General features: G+C 45.9%; 1 protein-coding gene across 2 annotated transcripts in view; it reads left to right on the top strand.

The window, feature by feature from the left end:
- The window catches only part of LOC119169114 (protein O-mannosyl-transferase Tmtc3), a 488,628-nt gene that overhangs the window by 221,526 nt on the left and 242,793 nt on the right, over positions 1-24,309 (top strand). For both annotated transcript variants that reach the window (XM_075886398.1, XM_037420216.2), the window contains exon 11: positions 8,317-8,403. In XM_075886398.1, the coding sequence (XP_075742513.1) occupies positions 8,317-8,403 (87 nt within the window). The remainder of the gene's footprint in view (positions 1-8,316; positions 8,404-24,309) is intronic.

Below are 24,309 nucleotides of genomic sequence, written 5' to 3'. Positions count from 1 at the left end.
CGGCGCTATAAAATGCCGAAGACGTTTTGTATCTCTCTTCTCTTCTCTCTTTGGATCAGTTGATCACTTCTCCACATGTAAATAAATCTCTGTTGTTCGTTCGGGCGCTTCTTCTCGCTGAATTGTTGGACGATGGATCCTGCGACGGGGCCAGCTATCGAAAACGAGACCGGCAGGACCCGGAGTCCCAACACCACGCAAACCCGTCGGCGCAACGAAAACGATTTTTTGACAACGACCGCCGATTCTTCGAACACCGCCGCGCGCACCGTTTAAGGCGGCCATGCACTCTTTTCAAGGTTTTCTACGTGCGAGTTTTGCAGACCTTTCAAGCAAGCTACTCAACCTGCCTCTTTCCCGTGTGTTTTGGTTTTCAAGGTCGCCCTCCCGCCGCATCCTCCCCTCTCTTTATCGCAACTCCTTGCCCTTCTCTCGGAGGTCTGCTCCCTCTCTTGTTCACAACCCCTTCGCCTGCCTCAGCTGCTCCGCGACGCCCGCCACGCTGGCTCGAATTAGTTTCGTTTTCTGACTGGAAACGGGCCTAGAGCTGTTCCACGCGCTTTAGCATGTGTGTCGTGTGTGCGCGTCTTGGTCGCTTTTGGTGTGCATGTGTGGTCATGATGGCCGACAGGAGGACTAGCAGGCTTTTTCGTGCCACTCAACAAAACGTCAAAACTGTGACCGCTTGGCTTGAGCGTAATGGGCGCGTTAGGTGCCACGTTGCGGAGCGCTTGCTTATAGCTCTTGACCACCTGGCAGCCAAATTGCCGCTTCAAGCGTCCTGGTATTCACCTTTAGAGTTGGTGAATATTGAGTGGGCGGTGGTGACAACAACATGCGCGCGAAAATGTTTTCGCAAGGCCGACTTCGTCTACGTCGGGCCTGATGCCGAGCGTGAAGCTTCCGAACTGCGGCGGCGATTTGTGGCAGCGCGTCATCGACTCCGACCTGGTAGAGCGGGTGGGACATCTGTTGCGATGGTTTAATTACGGCCGATGGTGGTGTCGACACTGCGGAACCGTGCACGGATTTGGGCATTGTGAATGAAGTACGTGGCGAGAGCGGTTTGAAGAAATCAGATTGCGAGAACGACGAAACTTTGGAACCAGTGCCTCATGCAGCTTATGCCATGGGCTTTGGTGAATGAGCACCCTGTCGTTTTAAATGAACTCAAGACCGCACTTATCGCTTCTGCTCTTCGAAACACGTGCATCACGGACTTTTTAGGGCAAAAAAAGTTTGTGTTTTCACTCGCAACTTGTTTAAAAGCTGCGTTTCATTTACTACGAACTTCGGGATACAGAGAACGGATGCCGCATCACGCTCAATTTCGTTATAAGCGGGCTCGACTGTATATATATATATATATATACATAATTTGCTGTTGCAATTCGATTACCAAATTATTAGACCCAAATTACTATTCGCTTTGAATCTAAAATTCACTATTCGCACAAGCCTAGTTAACCCGCATGAAACGGCTTGAAGCAGATGGCATGAAAGACTTCAGGTCGCGCACGGCGCTGTTAAGAGTTCGTGATGGTGTCGAGGACAACCTTGTAGTCCAGTGGGCTGAGTTGTCGAAATACCTCAGGGTTCGCAGCAATCTTTGAAATCTTGTAAACCCTTGAATTTGGAAATCACATTTTCAAGGTCTTAAAAACCCTTGAATTTGTTTGAGGTCCTCAAAAGTCCTTGAATTTCATCAATCGAAGTTCCTAAGCTATAATTTATTGGACTTTTTTTGCATGTCTGGCAACTATGTGCTCTCAAGCCAACAAACCATCCTGTTCGTTTCTCTAGCCATAGTGCAGTGTTGTAGTACACTGTATACTCTTCTAGTACACTGTAGTTGTGGTAGCGCTTGCGTGGTCACAGCAGCAGCGGAGCTAAGCCTGGCTTTTTTGTGGAGACTGTGCAAGTGTCCGCGGATATCCGCAGTCGCGTCGCTTATGGTGGAACTATGCCTGGCAAGTGCAAATTCCAGCCGTCTTGTTCATGCATTGCTGCTTATAGTGAGTGGGTTGCACTGGATACGTTAAACTCGCATCAGGCAAAGTCTTTCTAGGTATGAAGAGCTTTGACGTGTTATCAATGAGGGAGTCTGCCCTTAAAAGTCACATGAAAAGTATGAAACACATTGAGAACACAAAAGCGACCACAGTTCATGGTAACTTGAGTGCGTTCATGGTGCTAACTATACAAACAAAATAAACTACAAATGTTTATGCTGCAAATTGTGGTGCTGTCATTTACTGCGGTTTCAAGTGTTCTTTTAGGTCCTTGAAATGTAATGGTTAGCTCCTTAAAAGTTTTTGAATATTCTTGATTTTATTTCACATAGGTGCGCTGAGCCCTGTACCCTGTATGGTTCAAAGTACCATCGTGGAAGTTTTTCAGTCAGTCCACATCAACGTATCTACGTCCACTCACAAACACGGCCATTGAGTTGGTATTCCATGAAGTGTTGTCAAAGGTTGTAACAACAACTGTTGGTTGTCTGTTAGTTCTGTATGTTGAGGCGGGTCTGTAGTCGGGCTTCTTTGGCACGCTGAAGGGACACAGTCATGACGAGGTTTTCTTCGTCAGTGACCTTCGGCAGCATGGCGTCCAGTGTCATAGCCGGGTTTCTCCTATGGACCCACTTGAATGGCGACATCTGCGTCATTTCCTACGGCGCCTTTTTGTGTGCGAAGTGCACGTACGGAATAATGGTGTCTCACGTCTTGTGTTCGATGTTGACGTCCATGGCCCGCATGTCGGCTATGGTCTTGTTGAGTGTAGTCAAGGGTTCGACAGAATACCGTCTGGTCAGGTAATGGCAATATTGAAAAAACCTGGTGTGATCCTGGTGTGCTCTGCAAGATCTCATGCGCCGATGTGAATCGGAGCACATATGCAAAAGTGGCAATTTCTGCAGGCGTCTAAAGCAACATATGAATGACATCACCGAGGGCCACATAGTAACAAATGCACTCACAGAGTATGCTGAGCAGACGGGCCACGAAATAACTGGGACAACGAGCGCATCATGGTTACGAAGAAAAATTTGACATGGCTCAACCTCGAATCACTAATCATTCGGACAGCAAGCAACACAATCAATAGATCATCATTCACACTAAACTACATGTACTTTCCGACTATGAATCATGCACTCAACGTTATATAAAAACCTGTTGCTCAGCCATCATTCCATTGTGAACAATAGATCCATACGAATCCGGAAACGTCATTCTTTGTTTGTTTTGACATTGGTCATTGACCTGTTTGTTTTTGTTTTGTTTTTTTTTTTTCAAAAATGGCCTTGATTAGACGCTTGATGAGGCCATTGGTCTGTGGTAGGAAGGCCGTCGTCTGGCGGTGACTTGTCTGGCTGTACCTCAGTATAACCTCAGTTAGGTCCGCAGGGAAGGTTGTAGCTCTGTCAATAATGAGGACCTCTGGGGCACCACGACGCAGGACGATGTTCTCGATGAAGAACTTTGCTACCTTGGCAAAACTGCTTTTAGGTAGCGCCTTCATCTCGTTGTAGCGGGTGAGGTAGTTAGTAGCTATGGCACTCCATTTTTTTCCAGAATTTGATGCCGGGGACAATTTCACTAGGTCCACGCCGATTTTCTAGAAAGACGGCGAGGTGGCTTTATGGGCTGCAGAAGTTCGGTGCCTTCCTCCTTCGTTGGCAATCTCAGTAGGTTTTTACATAATGGCTGACGTCGGCAGTGAGATGGGGGCACCAGTACTGTTCCTGTGTTCTCCCTAGTGTATGGGAAAATCTGAGGTATCCAGCTGTTGGGTTGTCATGCAGAGCATCAAGAACTTCTGGATGTAACGCTGGAGGTATTGCGATGAGGTAGTTTGCCCATTGTGACGAGGAATGTTAAAGACGGTAGTCTTTGTTGTGATACTTCAACACAGGAATTCTGGTCTGTGTGTCTGTCTGTCTTTCATTCTGTCTTTTTGTCTGCTTGTCAACACATTCAGCCACCGAAGCGAAAGTTTGACCCCTTGCCGAAGGACCAGCCATCTTGCTTGCGTTCATACTTGTGAACACTCAATCAAAAATTAAATATTACGCACATCTGGGTGCAACATTAATTCTGGAATGTTAGGTAGTGTGTGCCTTCATTTAAAAAATTGCATAGATACATAATTTTAAGGACTGCGGTCGGTGCTTATTACACTGCACTGACAATGCGACGTTTTAAACGAAAAAGCGGGTGCTTCCTACACTTCACTAAATCTACATGGTTGTGCCACCTACCAGGGGCTTTGCATTTTAGAAAAACTTCTTTTCCTTAAATTACTTGTAGATGACACCCTTATCTTACGCAGTGCAGAGTCTCTGTATATGCTCCCTACGGGAGCAGTGTAGCGCATAAGTCCGCCATTTTTCCTGGCTAGCAACCACAGCTATACGGCGAAGTCGCACTCTGTTTTTGCAGGCTACATGGCTGCCATGTTGTGCATCGACATACTTGGCTTGCACCATCTTGCGCTGTTTCCAGTGCTTTATGGCTACTTTTATACCTGATTGCCGACAAAGTGTATCTAGATAACGTGGTAAAAAAAAGCAATGTTCTTGCTCAACGTGTGCTGAAAAGTGCAGAGCGAACATTATCAACCTTTTTTTGTCTTCTGAAATTCACAATTCGCACATCTTTTGGAATTCTTGACCTGATACGACCGGGAACATTCAGTATTCACATTACCCTGGTGAAATGCAACATTCATTGATCTTGACAGTACAGGAAATTATTCCGATTAGTCTCATTTAATAAAACGCAATGACGGATTATGCTTGAGGCTTTCGAGATGCGTTATAGCTTAACAACCCACTCTTTTTGCAATTCGGGTTGCGTGACGCATAGTTGTTAATTTAGTGTTCTAAAATGATTTATTATGCATGTTAATGCAAATCATTACCCAATATAAAGCCTGCATAGGGTCAGTTTGCAACTCAGGTTCAAAGCTTCAACGCAGCTTTGCGGTAGAGTACTCTGCCGCCACGTGAGAGACTCGCTTTAAAACTTGCTATAAATCTTGTCCTACCGTGTTTTTGTTTCCTAAATATATTCTTATTAGCAACAAATGTTCATACCCAATAGACCTTATACTTTTACATTCGACAACTCTAGGACTCCATAGAAGCCGATCGATTTCTTTAGTAAACCTGCTTTTCTTTTGCAATTTATTCTGTCACCAGTAAATCGTCAAATCTTTCTTAACTCTGCTCTCTAGAAGATGCATCGCAATCGATTCGCTTGCCAGCTACAGTTAAATAATTGTACCAGAAAAACTTGTTCAGTGCTCCTAATAACATAGAAAGGTAGTACTGTAGTCAAAATTTACGTTATTTTAAGCTACTTTCAGGCTCACTGTAGTTAAGCGAACACAGGTTAGTGACAGTGCCAACGACGGTGTTTGGCGTGGACTATATACCAACACATTCTGGCGGTTAGTCGAGTCTACATACTCCCTTTCACAGAATAAGTATGAATAGAAGGCGTGGAAAGTAGGTATCGGAATACCAATCAATACGACTGTGAAAGCTAGGGAAGGAACAGTTACAGTTCAAAGGAGAAGATCAGCGCTAGTTAATCTATAAGCACTTCAGTGCGTATGGAAACAATTGTTTATACTATTGCTTAGCAGTCTAAACAAGCAAGATATGCCAGCTGCTTGTGACATACATATTTAGAAAAAGTCAGTTAAGGAATTGGAACATAGCTTTTAATCAAGAAAAAAAGTGATTAACACAACAGATAAAACATGCTCTATCAAATAAACGATGCCATTGGCAGGTTCAGCAAGCTTGACAATATGGCGAGATCAGGATCACCATACACTTCGTGTGGAGTACTGCACAGAACATCAATGCATGCGGACAAAACACTAAAGTGTGGGAGTGTAATAGCCGGTGTCTCATTTCCTCCGCTTTGTCATGCACTCGCCAGAAAATCAAACCGAGTAATCTGCGCGTTACTTCGTCCATTTTCTGTCACTGTCTAAATTCGACCAACTAGATCTAGATACCGATTTGTCACAACAGTGTTTGAAACAAGACGTCACTAACGCAGATGGCTATGCGGGTTGCTTCACAATAGTCGGAAGAGGAATCCAACGAAAGACACGAAGACAACAAAGGAGAACAACCGCACAGAACAAGCGCTGGAGTTCAAACACAATGTTTATTGCAGAAAGCCCACCCACACACAGCCCAGCAATATGAGCATGAATAAGCTATTTGAGTGATTTCACAGTTGCACAACTAACAGTGCATAAGTGTGGAGGTGTTACAAACAGCACATTTTCATGAAACACTTGAAGTATCGACGCCATCATGAAATAACTATGTAGCCACATGAATTCTTTATTTGTAAGGAAAACTGATGGATGATGTATACATGACCCTTTGCCGTGTTTTGTTTTATTTTGAAGATTTTAACTACTTTGCTTTCAAGCTTATTTTTTATTCATTTGCCAATGGCACTTATTGATTTGAAATCAGGGACACAGTGCCATTGAAGTGCAGAGGTGAGTTTTCACCAGTATACCTGCAGGGAGTAGAATGCGGTGTTCATGCAACCTGTCATTGAAGCTGATCGGCCCTGCTGATCTTTGTGGACACAGCAACGTGACAAGGAAATTTCAAAACTCACTTATGTATGCGCTGCAAAGGCTGTAGCAGCACCCCTGATTTCAAATCAGGGTGCCATAAAAATGGAAGTGAGATATAAGATTAAACATGAAAGTTGCGAATCCTTTTGAAATAATAAAAAAGCTAAAATGACATATGTGGTGTGAATGCTCAGTTTCTATCCAACGGATGCACGTGACATTGATATTTTGCTGTTTTGTGGAAATGCGCTGTTTGCAACACCTTGACATGCTTAATTCATGACTTTGTACTATTGAATGTGCAATGTTACTAGGCTTACATAGCCTATTTGTGTATGTACTGATGGTTCATGCATGTGGGGGCTTTTTTTAATAAATATTTAGTTGTTAGTGCAGCACTAGTCCTGTTTGGTTACTTCGCTGTTTTCGTGCTTTTAGTTGGTTTTTTATAAAGCATAGTTCGCTAAAGATCATCACGTTTATCGTCATGTGAATACGTAACAACCATCCTCACACACTTCATTTTCTTCCACTAACATCTGATCATGCACTTATACGAAATGACTTCATAAAAGCACTACGTGATCTGTTGCACCATTCATCCACAAAGACCGATCAACCTCCTTTCAGCTTGTTGTACGAGCTATTCAGAAAGATAATCTGAATTGTATATAGTGTTTTACCACAGATCATCGTCATGTGAGTCAGTGAATAATTGATAAAACTGCCAAATAAAAAAATAACTCTCATTATGACAAATTACGAAATGGTAATAAACTCTGTGGAGATATATCAGCGGTTCTAGAAGTTGAGGTGTCGTGTCCAGTCGTTCTGGCACAGGAGTTTTGGAAAGATGGTGTCGAGGCAGCTTGAAAATACTGAAGGAAAGTTGACTTTTATTTAGAATGATTGCAGTACAACCACTTTGCTACGTGACAAACATATTGTTAAAGTGAGTTGTGATGAAAAGGTTTTATTTACAAGAGGTAAGCGATGGTCATTCGCGGTAGCGCACTGCGACCTTGCCAAGCCTTTTCGTCTTCCTCCCTTTCTCTTCTCTGCCTTTCACATGTTCGTTACATTTCCCCGCAAGCAGACAAAACCCATAGGACGAGTTATGATGCCCATGAAGGGTAGAAAGGTGTCAGGCGAGCAATGTGAGTGAGCTGCGTTCTGCTCGATTGTCGACCATGGGACTGAGGACAAGTCATTACGTAGGTGAGCTGGCTTAGACGCTCCAAAACTACAAATAGGCCTCAATATCGGGGCAGAAGCTTTCGACATAATCCACGCTTGCATTGCAGTGTCAAAAGCAACACCAAGTTATGTTTTTCGAATGATACTGGTTCGTGACGGTCGTCGTAGCCTTCCTTCGAACGACGTTGAGAGGCCAGAGTCCGAAGATGAGCGATTCGACGGGCTTCTTCCGCGAGGCACGAGGTGTTCGATACAGAATCGTCATTGTGGAGAATGAAGTGCAAAAAGTGTCCAGAGGGCTTAGTGGCAATCTGGCGTATAACAAATATAATGGGCTAAAGTTCGTTGTTTCATGTTTCGCTGTATTGTACGCATACGTGATAAAAGCTAGCACGTCATCCCAGTTCTTGTGAATGGATTAAACGTGCATGGTGTTCTGGTGTATCCACTTGATTGCTGCAGCTGAATATTGTCGCACCTTATTTTTCCTCTGTGCAGGCGGCTGACCAAGAATTTCCTGTGGTTCGGCCTTCTCTGCCTCCTCACAGTGCACTCCTTGAAGACATTTGTGCGAAATTTTGAATGGTATGTAGCACTGGATTTTGCATTCTATAAAATCCAGTGGGTCTACTCAGTCATTCATCTTGTAGCACCGTCTTTTGGTGTGCAAAATTAGTGACTATTAGCATAGTTAACAGTCTACACAGTAAAATTTTCAGGCAAGACCCTTCTTGAGCAAGTTCAAACTAGCCAAGTAGAGGGGGCGGCTTCGCTAGAATGTCAGCCTTCTTGTACTTGAGGCCTCAGCCAAAACAAAAGGAATACAGTCAAGCCTCGCTAAAACAAAATTGAGAGTGCACGAAAAAATTTCATTATAGCATAAGTTTTATTGTAGTGAAATTTAAAAAGCATAGCTGAGCAGAGCTAGAAACTTTATTCCAAAATTCTAAAGTATCAGCTGCTTCCTTTTCTTTCTCAGCAGCGTCATGAAGCGATTCTCACTCGTGCATAGTGATTCCATGTTGGCCCCGCCGCGGTGGTCCAGTGGCTGCTGACCCGCCAGTAGGATCGAATCCCGGCTGCAGCAGCTGCACTTTCGATAGAGGCAAAAATGCTGTAGGCAGTGTGCTCAGATATGAAGGAAATATAAAGAACCCCAGGTGGTCGAAAACTGCAGAGCTCTAGACTACGGCTCCTCTCATATTTATATGCATGTTTTGAGATGTTAAACCTTGCATATCAATCAATCAAGGCCATAGTGAAGTTTGTTTGTGTGCCGGTGCGAACCGAGAAAGTCGGGTCTCGTATGTCGCTGCTGAGAATGAGACTTTGACTGGGAATATGCAGTTGGTTTATTCACCATGTGCACTCGGCACACTCCGGAATTCCTCTCTCCTTAAACCCTCCCCGCGCGTCTGTTATAAACACTACTGCACGAGGTCTTCATAAGTTCGTGCACGGTGTTCTCGAGCAAAGGTCACGTCCCATGATTCGCGCACAGTGCTTGAAATGCCTGCAGCTGTCGAGGTCTGCAACGCCATAGTCGTTGGGCCATTTAGCACAGCAGAGTCGCAGTCCGTGGCGAGCACTTGAAGTCGTAAATTGGAGCCCCGAGCTCGTTGTGTAGACGCTTGCTGCCGTAGCTGTCAGAGACCCTCCCAATGGCCTGCACCCACTACCCGATCGTACAGTCCGCTGACAGAGATGTTCCGGCCTTCATCACTGCGCGTTCTTGAAGGTGCGCTTCCCGGAAAACACCGCCGTAGCCAGTCGATGTAGGTGCTGAGCACTGGCATTCGCCAGCAGCTCGTTTTGGTTTATCCAAGCCGCAGGCGCCGCTTTGCTTCGCCCGACAGGCATGTTGAAAAGCACACTGAAAAAACAGCTTTGTTGAAGGAACCTAACAGAGGCACAGGCGCTCACGTGAACTGCACAGCTGCACTAACATGCTAAGACTAGCAGCTATCTGCTATAAACAATGTACCCGACAATGCCGATATGCAGGTGTGGTATCGGGGCATTGTTTTCGTATTTTACTCGTGCAGTATTCGATGCTCGTTATATCGTATACCCATCTCACGCCTGGCTGATCATGTTGATAATGCAAATGAGCCATTGCTCTGACCACACTGGCCAAGTGGGAAAAAAGACGAAAACCATTGACACGGCCACTGCATAAAAAAGAAAGGGCGACCTGCTGCGGGGTGCCAGGGTGACGCCTCACACCTAGCTCATTTCGTACCCACTCTGGCAGTCGTTCACAGAGAAGTATCTCCACGCACACATCTTCACGTGCCACAGTAAACAACGTGCTTTGTAATTTCACAGTACAACTTATGTGGTCTTGAAATGAGAGCCCACTCTCCGAGCGAATGGATGCAGCAGATGAGGTCAAAGTTAACAAAAAAAATTTATTAAACTACTCTTACATTGACGATATCATGAGCTGATTGGAATACGTCACTATACTCGAAGACAACTTTCTGTGGCAATGAAGGGAAGGCTACGGAGAATATAGTCGCACAAATGTCTCTATGATTTCCGTGTAAAAATCATAAAAGACTAGATATTAGTTTATTTTCTACAGGATGCTGTTAATAAAGAGATGCTGAATGAAAGAAGGAGCATTTTATTGTATTTGTTTTGTTTATGAAATGTATTTTTCCTTTTGCTTGTCTGAAAACGTCGCATGTTTTAGGTCACCTCATATTTCAAATGGCATCTTTGCCTTTAGGCGAGCACGCGTCGTTTTTTAGCTATTCCAACGACTCGCTGAAGGAGCCACTGTGAAATTACACTAAAAAATGGCTGTATAAGCAGACGATATAACTTATATGCTATGGTATTATTCGAACGAGGCCATCATTCGAAAAGCGAGTCGAGCCAGACTAATTCGCAGAGGATTACATGTGCAGTAGCTCCGCTCCTGCAGCTTTCCCTTCCTTGCCACAGAAAGTTGTTTCGAGTATAGTGACATGCTAAATGCAACCTTAAACAATATTCCAATGCACTCAATCAACATAACAACAAACGGGAAGCAACGTGAGGGGGCGTAGCTGACTCACCACGAGACACCCACTGGAGACGACCCGTGGTCCTCGCGGGAGACAACTTTTTGCGTTAGTCGCCAAGCGCGAAAGATAGATGCTCATGTCTCATGGAGCTGTAGTGCACCCAGCCTCGCCGCCAGGCTTCATTCACTGCTGGCGTTACTGCGCTAACCATAAATAATGATGAGCTCTCCTGAGCACTGTTCCACCTAGGAATCGATGGTTGTTAACTCTTAAATGGGCCTATCCGCAAGACGTGTGTGCCACGAGGTGCAAACAACTTTACTGGAGGTGATAGCACCCTCAAATTTCCCCCCCCCCACCCACCATTTTAATTCAAACTGCAACCTGAAAAAAGAAAATATGGACCATCTCTCTTATGGGAACAATGATGGGATGCGACGCAGAAGTAGTGCTCACGCTGTTGACCCGGATGAAACAGGCATCAATGTTGGTGCTGGAAGAACGGTTTGAAGCAAACCTTGGTGTAACTTTTACTCGAGTTAATGTTTCTTCGATACGCAAAGACACGGGAGGCGGGTTGGGTTTCATGTAAGTTTCATCGCAGATTAAAGAGCCGAAAAAGCTTTTCCACTCGACTTGCAGTCGAGTGTTGGGGGTAGTGGAGAGGGTGAAGCGAGAGAAGTGTGTTGCAAGCGGGCAGAGGAGCAACACCATCTAGGTATGTTAGGGCGATCCGGCAGCTGCTACGGCTGAGGGAGAGAGTGACGTCAACGTGCAGTGCAACTTGATCTAGTTGGCATCGTTCCAACAACTGCAGCGGGGGGAACGCAGTACGGCATGTAGACACGGACAGACAGCCCCACACAGGCTAGTCAAAGAGCAGCTTCGCATCTAAACAAACTAAAAAAAGATCAGCTAAACAAGGTCTACAAAAAGAGACAACACTTGTCCCTAAAGCATGTACGTGCACCAGGACATCGTCTGTCACCATCTACCTCGGTAGCACTTGTAAGGGACTCGATTGATATAGACGGATGATGAGCATGGCAAAACAAACACACTTTATACAAGGACAGATGAAGCAAATACACAAAACTCGTGTTGAAGTGCCAAGAAATAAATTAATACTTTATGCACACATCAGTCTACATCGAACTGAAAACAGAACAAACGACAATCTGCATTGAAGCCAATTCTAGTTGACGTCTTTCTCAAGTACTTATTGTCATCTTCCTCTTTCACTGAACGAGCCACTTGACCTCATTGCCGGCCAGTTCTGGTTTTCGTCAGATGCCCCAGCTCAGTTAGGATACGTTGACCAGCTATGCCTAACTGGTCACTGCCGTCTTGACTGGGGTGTAGGCCGCATACATTCTGGCTCGAAGTGGAGGAGCTGTAGTGCACCAAGGGCCTGCTGTGACAGAATCCGGCAAGTGCATGCAGCCTCACTCAATTTTTCTGAGATCACGGCCACTCCCTGAGCCTCTTAGCCAACAGCCTCAGAACCAGGCGGTTCTATTGCTTCCATTGCGGCAGCGATGCTAACCTTCCTGATTTTCGCACTTCGAAGCGCGAACGCCCAGTGACAGCTCATCCTTCGAGATTTTTCATTACGGCTCGATCGTTTCTTCGACCAATCTCGTACGTGAACGGGGCGCGTAAGTGTGCCATCGTGGGTCTTGTGCCTGGACGCCGCATCTCTATGCCTGGCGCTTGCCTTGTGCCTTTTTACTCGTGACATTGGCTCCCCATTTTAGGAGTTTTTTTCTTAAAAAACTGCTTTGGTCCTTTTCCCGGTTGCAATCTGCTGTTCTCTTGTTGTGGACATCAGTTGTCATCACTTGTGCACAAGCTGGCATGTCACCTTCCATCGTTGCACGCTTTTACTTGTCACATCACCACAGCATCACACAATTAACCAATGCATTGCATCAACACTTCACAAATACACATTCACTGTTCCCATGATTCATTGTCCATTACAAATTAGTTCATCATCTCTACACTATTGTGCAATGTTGTGCAGACACTTGTGGGGTCTCGAAATGGCGAGAGCCACGTTCTAGGAGTGAACGGGCACAGCAGACGCGGTCGATACAAACTAAACAACAACATACATTTATTTCACTGCCTTAGAACAACGACATCATTCGCCGAATTATTATAACACCAATCGTGATTGACACGCTAGGACATCCTTACACAATATTACCATACACTCCAAAACATGACAAACACAATAACACACCCAAGGTGGCGTGGCCAATGCTTGACTTACCACAAGGGCCCCCAACGCGCAACCTGCGGTGCCACGCACCCGGGACCCATGCTAGAGACAACCGTTCGCGGCAACCGGCACACGCAGAAAAGAGCAGCATATTTCTTGCGCGCTGCCACCAATGCATACCTGCTGCCAGGGGTCACTGCAGGCACTACCGCTTCAACAACCATGATGATGGTGATAGCGGTGACCACGGTTGGATGGATGGATGGATGGATATGGCTGTACCCTTTAGATCGGGCGGTGGCTAGCGCCACCAAGCCGTAATACTCAATGAACCAAAAACTAGATTTATTTTTTTTTTTCTTTAAAAAGGGAGTTTGAGGATTCGTACTTTGCAGTGAAAGGTTTAATTTTCACTCGTGCCTTGACTTTAGCCACCAATCAGATAACCTCCTTCTAGTTAAGTCTACCCGCTTAAAGTCTATTTTGCCCTCCCGGTCCCTAAACCCCAGTGCTTTGAAAAACTCTGCGCCATCATCCTGAAGTATAGGGTGAAGCCCTTTACAGAACATTATCAAGTGTTCGGCAGTTTCTTCTTCCTCTCCACACGTACTGCATACTGTGTCTACCCCTTCGTATTTGGCCCGATATGTCTTGGTTCGCAGTACTCCCGTCCTGGCCTCAAACAGTAGAGAACTACCCCGAGTATTATCATATATCCTTTCCTTGGCAATTTCCTGCTTAAAAGTTCGATAGATCTCTAGTGCGGACTTTTTAATCATGCCCATTCTCCACATGTCAGTCTCCGTTTCCTTCACTTTCTTCTTAACCGATAGTTCTTTTTGGTTTGGCCACCTGCTTTTTTTACCAGTCAATTTTCCGGTTCGCTTCCTCCATTTTGTATCGACATTCTTCATGTACAAGTAGCTGAAAACATTCCTAGCCCAACGCTCCTCCCCCATTTCTTTAAATCGCTTCTCAAATTTTATCTTGCTGCTAGCTTCCCTGCCCTCAAATGATGTCCATCCCATATCACCTTGTACTCCCTGATTTGGTGTATTCCCGTGAGCTCCTAAAGCAAGCCTACCTATTCCACGTTGCTTAATTTCTAAGCTTGCTTGAACTTCTGACTGATCTCATGCACAAGACCGCATTGCCGAACGTCAGCCCAGGAACCATGACCATATCACAGCTCGCATACACAACGCCACCTATCGCTCAGTAGCCGTGACCCCGAATCACGACTTCTGCACGAGACATGTGCGCCACGCGGCGCAAACAACTTTACAGGGGGTGTCAGCACCTCCACACACTTCACTGGACCCTTTTGCACGTATTTTTACAAACCGGTTTATGTCTTTGTGAATTCCTGGCAAAAACACATCTTTAGTCAGTTCTATGCGCAGGCTTCTAGGATCCCTACTGCCACTCAGATAGTAGTGTTTTAAAATAGCCTGCCTATAACATGCTGGCACTATCATTTGACTGACTAATGTTTCGTTTACCCATAACTTCCAGAATATCACCTCCTTACTCAATTCATCCTTCTCTCCTTGACTTGCCTCCAATCTTGTTTATTGTGTATTTCAGCGTTCCATCCTCTCTCTGCTCTTTTGCGAGGTCCTCTGAGTATACAGCTAGACACTCAAAAATTGGCACCTTTCTCTCTATCTGCTTTTCGCTCCTTTCATTACTCTCTTTATCTTATGATTTACCTGGGCTTTTCTTTGCCTTTGACTTCTCTTTTCTTGTGCCCTGTTCTACTCTCTTGGCATCAAAATCCTTCCGCACTGGGTCATCAACCCTTCTCACTCCTGGCCTACTTCCTAGAATGACATTGTACAGTGGGTCTTTCGTACAGTTGCCCATCATTTCACCTGCCAAATAGGGAGTGTCTAACATTATCTTGGCCTCTGGCACCCTCCTCTTGAATCTGTCTATAAAGATCACAGTTTCCTGTTTTTCTGTGAAGTCTCTCTTGTTAACTAGGCTTGTCTTGACTATTACAGTATCGTCCTTGTCCTCATCTCTTGTGTCCGAAGTTTTCGTGCTGAGAAGTTTAATAAAGGATTACAAACTAGCGCAATCCCACACTTTACTTCAGCCCCAGAATCTCTCAACATTGACACTCGTTTGCTGTTCACCTTTCCATCCACCGCTGGCATATCACAGCCTCTGCTTGTTGCCGAGCTCAGCGCTATGCTCACAATCTCGAGCTTTTCTTCTGACATTCGCTCCCTTCGCCTGATCGAGACCTGCATTCATTGGCCTTGTGTCCACTCTTTTACAGCGAAAGCTGTTATGAGATCACAACTCGGGTCTCACGCAGCGCCATGGTTGTCCGGCAGCGGCCCGTAACCACATCACGCGAAATTGGCAAAAAACCTGGTATCGATGACACAGTGAGGCTCGAACCTGAGTCCACTGGGTGCCAGCCCAGTATTCTACCACTTATTCACGCCGGTACTTGGGACTTGTTGGAAAACTCGCCTTAGGCAGGCTTGATGTCGAAAAAACAATTGTGTTAATACGGCTTAAAAAGTGTTTGAAACGGAAAGAACAAGCAGTCATGGCACAATGCGAATAGCGTAACGAGTGGGTCGTCCAATGGTGCATGAACAATAGGCACAAAACTCCTCCCAATAGTTTAGTGGATACCACGCTTCTCAGAAGAATGACGAAAAATAGCATGGAGTATGCCGGCTTACTACCCTAAAATTTTTATTAATAATGCCGTAATGAGCATCCAGCAAGTCTGCTTGCAGCAGTTACCCTATGAGTGTTTAGAAAAGGCTCTGAAAGGCCGCTCTTCTAGCTTTCGCTGTGACTGTGCTGTGCCTTCCGCGCACGCCTGGTGTTTTTCACATAGCTGGCAAAATACAGCTGTTTTCTGTCGACTGCTGCTCGTTCAACAATTCATGGCTATATGCCCTAGTCGATTGCACAGGAAACATCACTGCTGCGCTCTTGCTTTACTCCTTGGAGCCTCAGTTATGTGCTCCCTTTCCTCAGGGTTGTTGCTCATCACTTTCTCGAGATTCCTCAGGGCCTGAGCTGCCAAAAACTGGTTTGCCTGTTTTGTCATGTCCTCTACCGTGTGTAGCTCTTTTTATTTCAGAAATATAGCTAAAGTGCTGCTACACAGGTACAGGAACTGCTCAGCTACCATTTTGTGGTGGACTCCTTCATAGCTTTTCTCTGTATTTGACAACTCAGTCCAGCTATCCAAATAGTTATTAAGCCGGCACATAAACTGCTTCCCAGTTTTGAAATCTTCAGGCTTGCACGTCTGAAACGTGTGGAGTCTGATGTGGCGAGAGTGCCACGCTCTTGGAATGAACGGACACAATAGACGCGGTCGGAACAAGCCCAACAAATACTTTTATTTAACTACTTTTAGAACAACAATATTTTTAAGGGTGAAGGCCGGGGAAGAAGACAGAGGATGTCAAAGTGATGAGCGTGGACAGCACCCACGGTTTCTCCAAGAAAGATGACGTCGAAGCGGCTGCTATTTTGTTCTATTAATACAGACATCGTTTTTTCCTGGTCGCATCGTCGTCCTGTATCCTGTTATTTTCACCTCTCTACAATATCGTCAGCCGAATAATTATACATCAATCGTGATCAACACGCTAAGACATCTTTACACAATGTCGAACAACACTCAACAACATGACACACACAAAGCGGCGAACCCTTGACTCACCACGAGGGGAGGGCCCCCGGCAGACGGCCCGCGGTGCCGTGCACTGGGGCACACCGCGTGAGACAACCATTCGCGCCAAACGCCATGCGCGAGAGACCAGCTTATTTCTCACGCAACCACCAAGGCTTGCCGCCAGGTGTCACCGGCGGCGCTACGTTTTCTTACCATGATGATGATGATGATAGTGGCAATCATCGCTCGGGAACACGCCACCTACCGGTCAATTAGCCGTGACCCCGAAATGCGGCCTGTGCATGAGACACGTGCACCACGCGGCACAAACAACTTTATAGGGGGTGTCAGCACCCCACAAACTTCTCTCGAAACCCTTCTGCTGTCAGTTTAAAACGCTTCAATAAAGTTTTCTTAACACTGTCGTAGTCTAAAGATTCTTGTGCTGGCATACGGTCATACTAGCTCAATGCCTCAACTACAAGACACAAGCTTAAAGCATTGACCCTCGTGCTCTTCTCCCAGCTTTGCCCGATCGTAATTCTTTCGAATCGATGCAAATAAGCATCCATGTCGTCCCTTCTCTCATCGAAGAGTGCCGTCAACTTGCGAAGGCAGAATGGTTTTTTTTGTGGGAGATGGCGAATTGGCCGCCGCCGCCGATGCACTAATCACACTTGCATTGTCTTGCAATGCGTCATTCACTTGTGTCAAATGCGACTTCCACTCTGAAATCTGTTTTCCTATTTTCTGCTTTGACAGCATTCGTTCATGCTGTTCGCGCTCGTTCATCCCCTCTTTCTTGTTGCTGAGCATTCTTAAAAAACTATCATCAAAATTTTTCATTACGGCTCGGGTTGTGTGCCATGAGCCTTTCTCCAACCAATCTCGTATGTGAACATGGCAGGTAAGTGCACCATAGAGAATCTCGCACACGGACGCCACATTCCAATGCCCGGCACATGCCTCATGCCTTCTTACTCACGACATCGTCGCTGGTCGACGCCAGCACTATCTGCCTTGACGACTTCACCTCAGTAGCGTTACTGCGGCATTGTAGCCCTTACTGCGACATTGTAGCCGTCAGTGCGAGAAAGCGTCACTCGTGCTGACACATCTTCTGGTTGCGACCAGCACTCATGAAGGTGCTGGATTGCAGGCAGTTGTGAGGTGCGAGGAATATCCATCGCCCTATGTCTCGACCGCATTCCTGGCCAGCGGCAAAGATGCACTTAGGACTGCCAGCTGCCTGCTATGACGCTCCCACTGCGTACCCTCCAAAACATTCTCAACAAATCGCCGCACTAGGACAAAAAAAAGGGAACGTGGGGCTTATCGCTTTCTTTGTTGCACTTTACTCATCTTTGGTGGTTGATGGCGCTATTTTCTGCTAGCTGTCCCCGCGCACACCATAAAGGCCTTTCACGGCTATCTTTTCGCGCGATAATTTAACTGCAACAATGGTATCTGCTGTGATCTTGAGGGGCGGCCATAAGCAAGCGCTACGACGCACTTTGCCAACTTCGCGGCAACCTCCCACAACGACCGCGACGACATCATACACATTGTAGCAAGTAACCAACAATGCACCAAGCTACCACGGAAGCATCAAAACAAAGCATCGATCAGAACATTACCGACAAAATACGACCGCCGGCTTGCTGTGTACATGAGAAGTCAGAAAAGGTAGCCTAGCTATATCTTGTGTTCCTTGAAGTACGCCCGGATAACAAGCACGAAGAACAAATTGCAACTGAAGTGAGAATCAGGGAGTGCTACGTAATATATCGCGGAAATAGTGACAATCTTTTCTGGGCGACAAGCGTTTTTTTTTGGTTTTCCGGAAATCGCCGACATGATGGCGACGAATGGCCCTTCGCGACCGTCATGCATGGAATCAGCAAATCCTGCTGTCATCACTAAAAAATTTCATGCATGTGGTTGAACTTTAAAATTTCGTATTTGCAGGAAGCAACTGTCGCTTGCGTGGTCATTTTCGTAACCCTTTGCTCCCTGTGTGCTTATTAGCTACGATGTCTCTACACACCTACCGTTTGCGAAGCCTGCTGTGGTGCATAGATAATTTAAAAAGAGTAAGGACGCGCCACGCACAGATGGAAAAAAGACAGTACGATGCAGGGCAGCGAGTGAAGGGGAGAGGGAGCGAGCCCTGGTGGCTGAGAGGGGTCGGCATAATATAAAAAAGGGAAGCGATCCAACAGGCGAGGAGGCGCCACGTGTCGGTTAGCGAGACTGCAGCGGATGAATGTAAAGGGTGAGTTCATTTCACGGGGCTGGGGGGAATCCAAATTTTAGGGACTGAAGTTGGGTTAGCTTTTATTATGCGATCACTTTCAATATGCGAGTAAATACGGTAAAACAAAGCTCATTTTTCTTAATCCGTTCACCGCAGGATAAAATGAGGGAAGTAAAGTGCTACACCTCAATGCCATGATTCAACTAGTGGCGTAACATGTGACAGGTGACTACGCAGAATTGAAGGCCTAGCGAATCGCTGAACAACAACTGGCATCCTGCCAGCACCCAGCCTAGGCGCAGAAGAGGCAGCCACAAAAAGACATTAGCTATGCAAGGTGGCCTTACTCACTCACCACACATAGCAGCTTACCATCCTGGACGTTGTCACAACAACCCGGCGTCAAGTCGCAAGACAAGACAGCAACGATGCTTGGCTTCTTAAGCCAAAGAGATATAAGAAGCTATTAAAAAAAAACTCGGACCACCTGCAATGTTCCTGTATTCACTCGCCTCAGGCTTGCCCTATAATCCACAAGCTCTAAGCCTTGCTCTCCTCAGAATGCAGACAACATGGCTTTTGTACCAACAACTCAACAATGTTTTTGAAAATAAAAAGAAAATTAAAAGAAAAAAAACTTGCGAGTAGAAAAAATCTCATGTTGAATTCCAATGGCGGAGTCGGAGCAAGTTTTTCTGCTCCTTTCGGAGCAAGTGTGTTCCAATGACAGAGTGAGAGCGAGAGTCAAAAGTTTCAATGAGAGAGCCGGAGGGGATTCAGAGTGGGAGTCCCTCCGTGGAGCAGGAAAAACTGCTCCGCCGAAATCGGTGGAGTGGACCGGAACTCAGCGTGACGCCTTTCCTTTAACACGTTTGCCTGCTTGGGGGCGCGGCTGGCGCGGCGCGAATTGTGTTGATAATGGCGGACGACATGGACGGCTCGGCTACCTCGGCAAACCGTGCGGCAATGCTTCTGCTACTCGATAGCGACAGCAGACATCGTGGACGATAGCTGTTGCACGCTTGGCGTGATATCCATTCCACACAGGTGAATAGCGCTGAACAAGCAAACGAACGATGCGGCGATGCTGGTAAACCACGTGGGAAACAGACAGCGGAAAAGACCACGCGCAAGGTATCCTGGGTAACGCGGCAGCTTCCGCCTTGCTCCAGCAGGGCGGGTTGTGTTCCGATGGCGGATTTGGAGGATTTGCTCTACGCCAGAGTCGAGTGCTCGCTCGCGGAGTCGGTCGGCTGCACCAACTCCGCCATTGGAATTCAACATCAATGTGCCAACAAGGTCAAATGTGTCACAGTAACCTATCGCCTCACTCTCAACAACAAACACACCACCGACGCTATCTACTCTACCCTTAAAAAAAAAAAAGCAAAACAAGAAAGGTTTCAAACTGCAAAAACTATTGTCCGATGTTTAAAAGCCACACGTTGGGCAGCCAGTGTGGGGTAGCCAGTGTGAGCCCACTGTTGGAGTGAATAGACACAGCAGATGCGATCAAAGGAATCTAAACAAAGACACTTATTGAACTACTTTTACATTGACAATATCATCAGATGAAAAAGTATTTTACTAGTGACATGCTAAACACAATCTTATACAATATTCCAATACATTTTGTTTTGGTTATTGTTTCATTGTTTTTTAGCAGCAGTTGCAGGGCTAGGCTGAGGTTAGGTGTTGCCCATTGCATGGTGTCTTTTCATGCATGGGCGACGACTGGTTACCTTTGAAGACTGGTATATAGGGTGAATTAAGAAGATGGAGGGTGTGGAGATCTGAGGTGCGCCCATGTTACAGTGTAATAAAAGAGGGGCAGTGTGTTCAGACAGCGGCGCGCGTGAAGCGTTGCTGTGAAGCCAGGAGCATAGACGTGTCCCAAATGTATGCGGCGGCGCAGTTACATGGGCTGTAGAGACTCGCGTTGCGGCTGGTTTCAGTGTGCTTGCTGAGCTCCAGCTTCCTTTGTAACAAACGCGGTAGATCTGTCGCTTGTTTGATTGCTTATAAGGATAACGTTTTATTTATTATAGACCTCTCGATTAAGCCAAGATAAGTCGAACTTCTTTTGTATTGTGAGAGCTGTGCGGATCCAATGATCACACAATGCCGTCTCAGTTTTTTATAGTTGTCAAGTAGCTGTCTCTATTTAATTTGGCTTCCGCAGTCTGTAAAAGAAACACTGATGATTGATAACGAAGACTTCGTCACACTATTTCAGTCACCTCATGATTTTGACATGAATTTCTGCTCTTTTGTAGTTTGCCGGAAGAACTGGCTGCGAACCACTTGCCGCTATGAAGGCATTCAAGTGCTTCTTGCACAGCATTTTCATTGATGCTGGCCTATTCTTCCATTTATTGGTCACAGAAAAGCCGCCAGGCACGTGTAAGTACTCCTAGGTGGCTCCATACCACAACACTTAGACTGAACTATCAGCATATGTGTGGCTGCCACGATTTGTGGCGAAAATTCGCAGTGCTGCAAAGCTCCACTCTGAGGTTAAATGAACATATTACCCTAATATATGTTCTTTCTTTGGCAAGTGTAAAAACCTCTGATGCTGGCTGATATGCTCTATATATAGTAAAGTTTGAAAAGGAATATATTTCAAGGTGACCACTTTCACTCTTGAAAGTCAAATCCTGCTGCTAATCACAATTACTTCCACTTCGTTCGAACCAATTACAGACATTTGTAAATGTCTTGTTTCAAAATTTAAGGGTATTGTGCAGTGAGTTGGGTCATCACAAATATGCTAATTTTTTTATATGTGATATATGCTATTCGGATTGGATTTCAAATATTTCAAATGAATTCACCTCTTGTTCAAGTTCTTTTAATTGCTCAAGCCTACAAATGCAAATTAATCAACATACAAACTACTGTAAAGCTGGTTGCACTGTAATAAAGGAGTGCAATGCCATGAATACACTCCTCCATAAAAAATCTTCACTTCCGCGAAGCCATTTAAATGAACGTATCTCTCCTACGTCACTTCATCACTTTTAGATTTAAAAGCTTATTGTACTAGATTATACGCTTCAAGTCTAGAAAATTTTAAAGCAACATATCTTACAGGTTGTTACTTCATCCCACCAAAACTCAAATCCTGCTACTAATCAAAGTTATTTTCTAGGCATGTGCAAATATTTGAATGCTTCAAACATTCAAACAAATTGTAGAGTATTCGAATTCGCTTTGATTCGAACTCAAATTATCAAATATTTCGAAGTATTCGACATGAACGAATAGATGTATTCTAAACCGCATGTAACTTCTTGTAAAGGTGGTTTCACTGCAGTATAGTGGTGCGAAGCTACGAAAGCACCTATTTAGGAGAAATTGGCTCTGCCACAGAGTTCTACCTCAAATTTAAAGGGGCCCTGCAACACTCGTTAAGCATGGTCAGCAAACGCTGCTGATCGATAGTCGAGGCTACCGAGAACACGCGAGCTAAATATTATAGCACAGCACGTGACCTGAGATTCACAATAAATTCCCAACGTCAGACAAAAATTGCTCTATCCTCTCGGCAGATGATGCCACAATGTCAAAAATCGCTCGTCACAGCGATTGTATGAGCCATTGGCTGATTTGAGAATAGGGCGCTCGGTCCTTACTGGAGCCACTGCTGTGTGGCCGGGACATGTCCACGCGTACATGCATGATCGCACTGAGAATTCATGTATTCAACGAAAAAAAAAAGAGAGAAAGAGTGCTCAGGGTCGTGACACACAAGGGACGTATTATCCTTCTCTATGCCATTCCTTGCTGCTTTGCTTCAAGTACTTTCGTTGGGATGAGAAGAGAGTATGCTATTGCAGCATGTAGCAAATCTTTGTGCCTTCGCTCATATTGGACAGATTCGAAAAATTTTTGCTGCGGTTAATTCATAAGGCAATAATCTTCTTTAGTGAATATATTTCATGGCAACTTGAAAAACTGTTGCAGGATTCCTTTAAATAAACATATTGCTACGAGGTGCCACAAATGAACATTGTAGAAAAGAGGACGATGTTTAGGGCGAGCTCGTGCAGACCGGGCTCCATATTGTATGCCTGCCTGTTTACGAAAAGTAAATGTAATTTTCAGACACCTTCTCCCCGTAACATTTTGGTGGAGAGTGCGGGTCTTCCCACAGTCAACACCATGACGATTCTACGCAGCGGACGTTCCTTGGCTGCCTGTGCGATGCCTGATCAAGACAAGCACGAGGATTCTTCGGAGACTACCCCAACCTTGCTTCGTCCAACTACGTAGCAAGCAACAGCACCGCATCCAGCTGCTACTAACCGCACCGTCGTACTGACTCAACCGCGTGACCCAGGCACATTTTCGGGCAGTGACAGTCAGTACTGACGTGGAGGAATGGCTTCAGCTGTACGAAAGGGTGAGCGCTCTTTACAACTGGGATCCGACGCTCATGTTGGCCAATATTATTTTCTACCTTGACGATACAGCTAAGGTTTGGTTTTCCAACCACGAGGAAGATATCACGAGTTGGGACATCTGTAAGCAGAAACTCGTCGATCTCTTCGGCAAGCCCATCGGGAGTCGTCATGCTGCGCAGAAAGAACTAGCGTCCCGACTCCAGTCCGGCACCGAGTCGTACGTCACATACATACAACATGTGCTCGCCCTCTGCCGGAAGGTTGATGACAAGATACCGGAATCTGAAAAGGTCGCGCACATCCCAAAGGAATCGCCGATGACGCCTTCAATCTCCTCATATTTCGAAACTCATCGACCGTAAACGACGTTATTAATGAATGCCAACGCTTCGAAGACACGAAAAGTCGCCGTATCACTCCACACTTTTCGCGTCTTCCCAACACTGCTGCAACATCTACCTGCGAGGACGCCCGTCTGCCACAAGCCCCTGCTGCTTCCGACAATATCGTGCGCATCGTGCGCCACGAAATCGAGGCAGCATCTCCCCTGTCTGACCAAGTCCAGGCCCCTGACGACTCTCGCGCCACGATTTTTTTTGATCAAGAGTGTCGTACGCCAGAAACTGGCCAACGCCGGACTTCAGACGCTATGCCCCGTTAACCGACCTGACTACCGACTCCCCAGTACACCTAATATGTCCCGTGGACCGAACAACCACCCACGTTACCGGAACCCGGCAGAATAGCGAACTTCCGATGACAAGCCGATCTGCTTCGATTGTGGACGAGTCGGCCGTATTTCACGTCATTGCCGCACTTCCTGGGGTTGGCAGTCATGGTCGCATTATACCAACACCCGACGCCCACCTGCTGGCTCTCGGATGCCGATCTACACGGCACAAGATGATGCTTCGCCATCCAGGTCC

The sequence above is a fragment of the Rhipicephalus microplus genome, chromosome 2 (assembly GCF_043290135.1).
Source record: "Rhipicephalus microplus isolate Deutch F79 chromosome 2, USDA_Rmic, whole genome shotgun sequence".
NCBI classification, from domain to species: domain Eukaryota; kingdom Metazoa; phylum Arthropoda; class Arachnida; order Ixodida; family Ixodidae; genus Rhipicephalus; species Rhipicephalus microplus.
The sequence above is the reverse complement of the archived record's forward strand: the minus strand, read 5'-3'. Positions and strand labels throughout refer to the sequence as shown.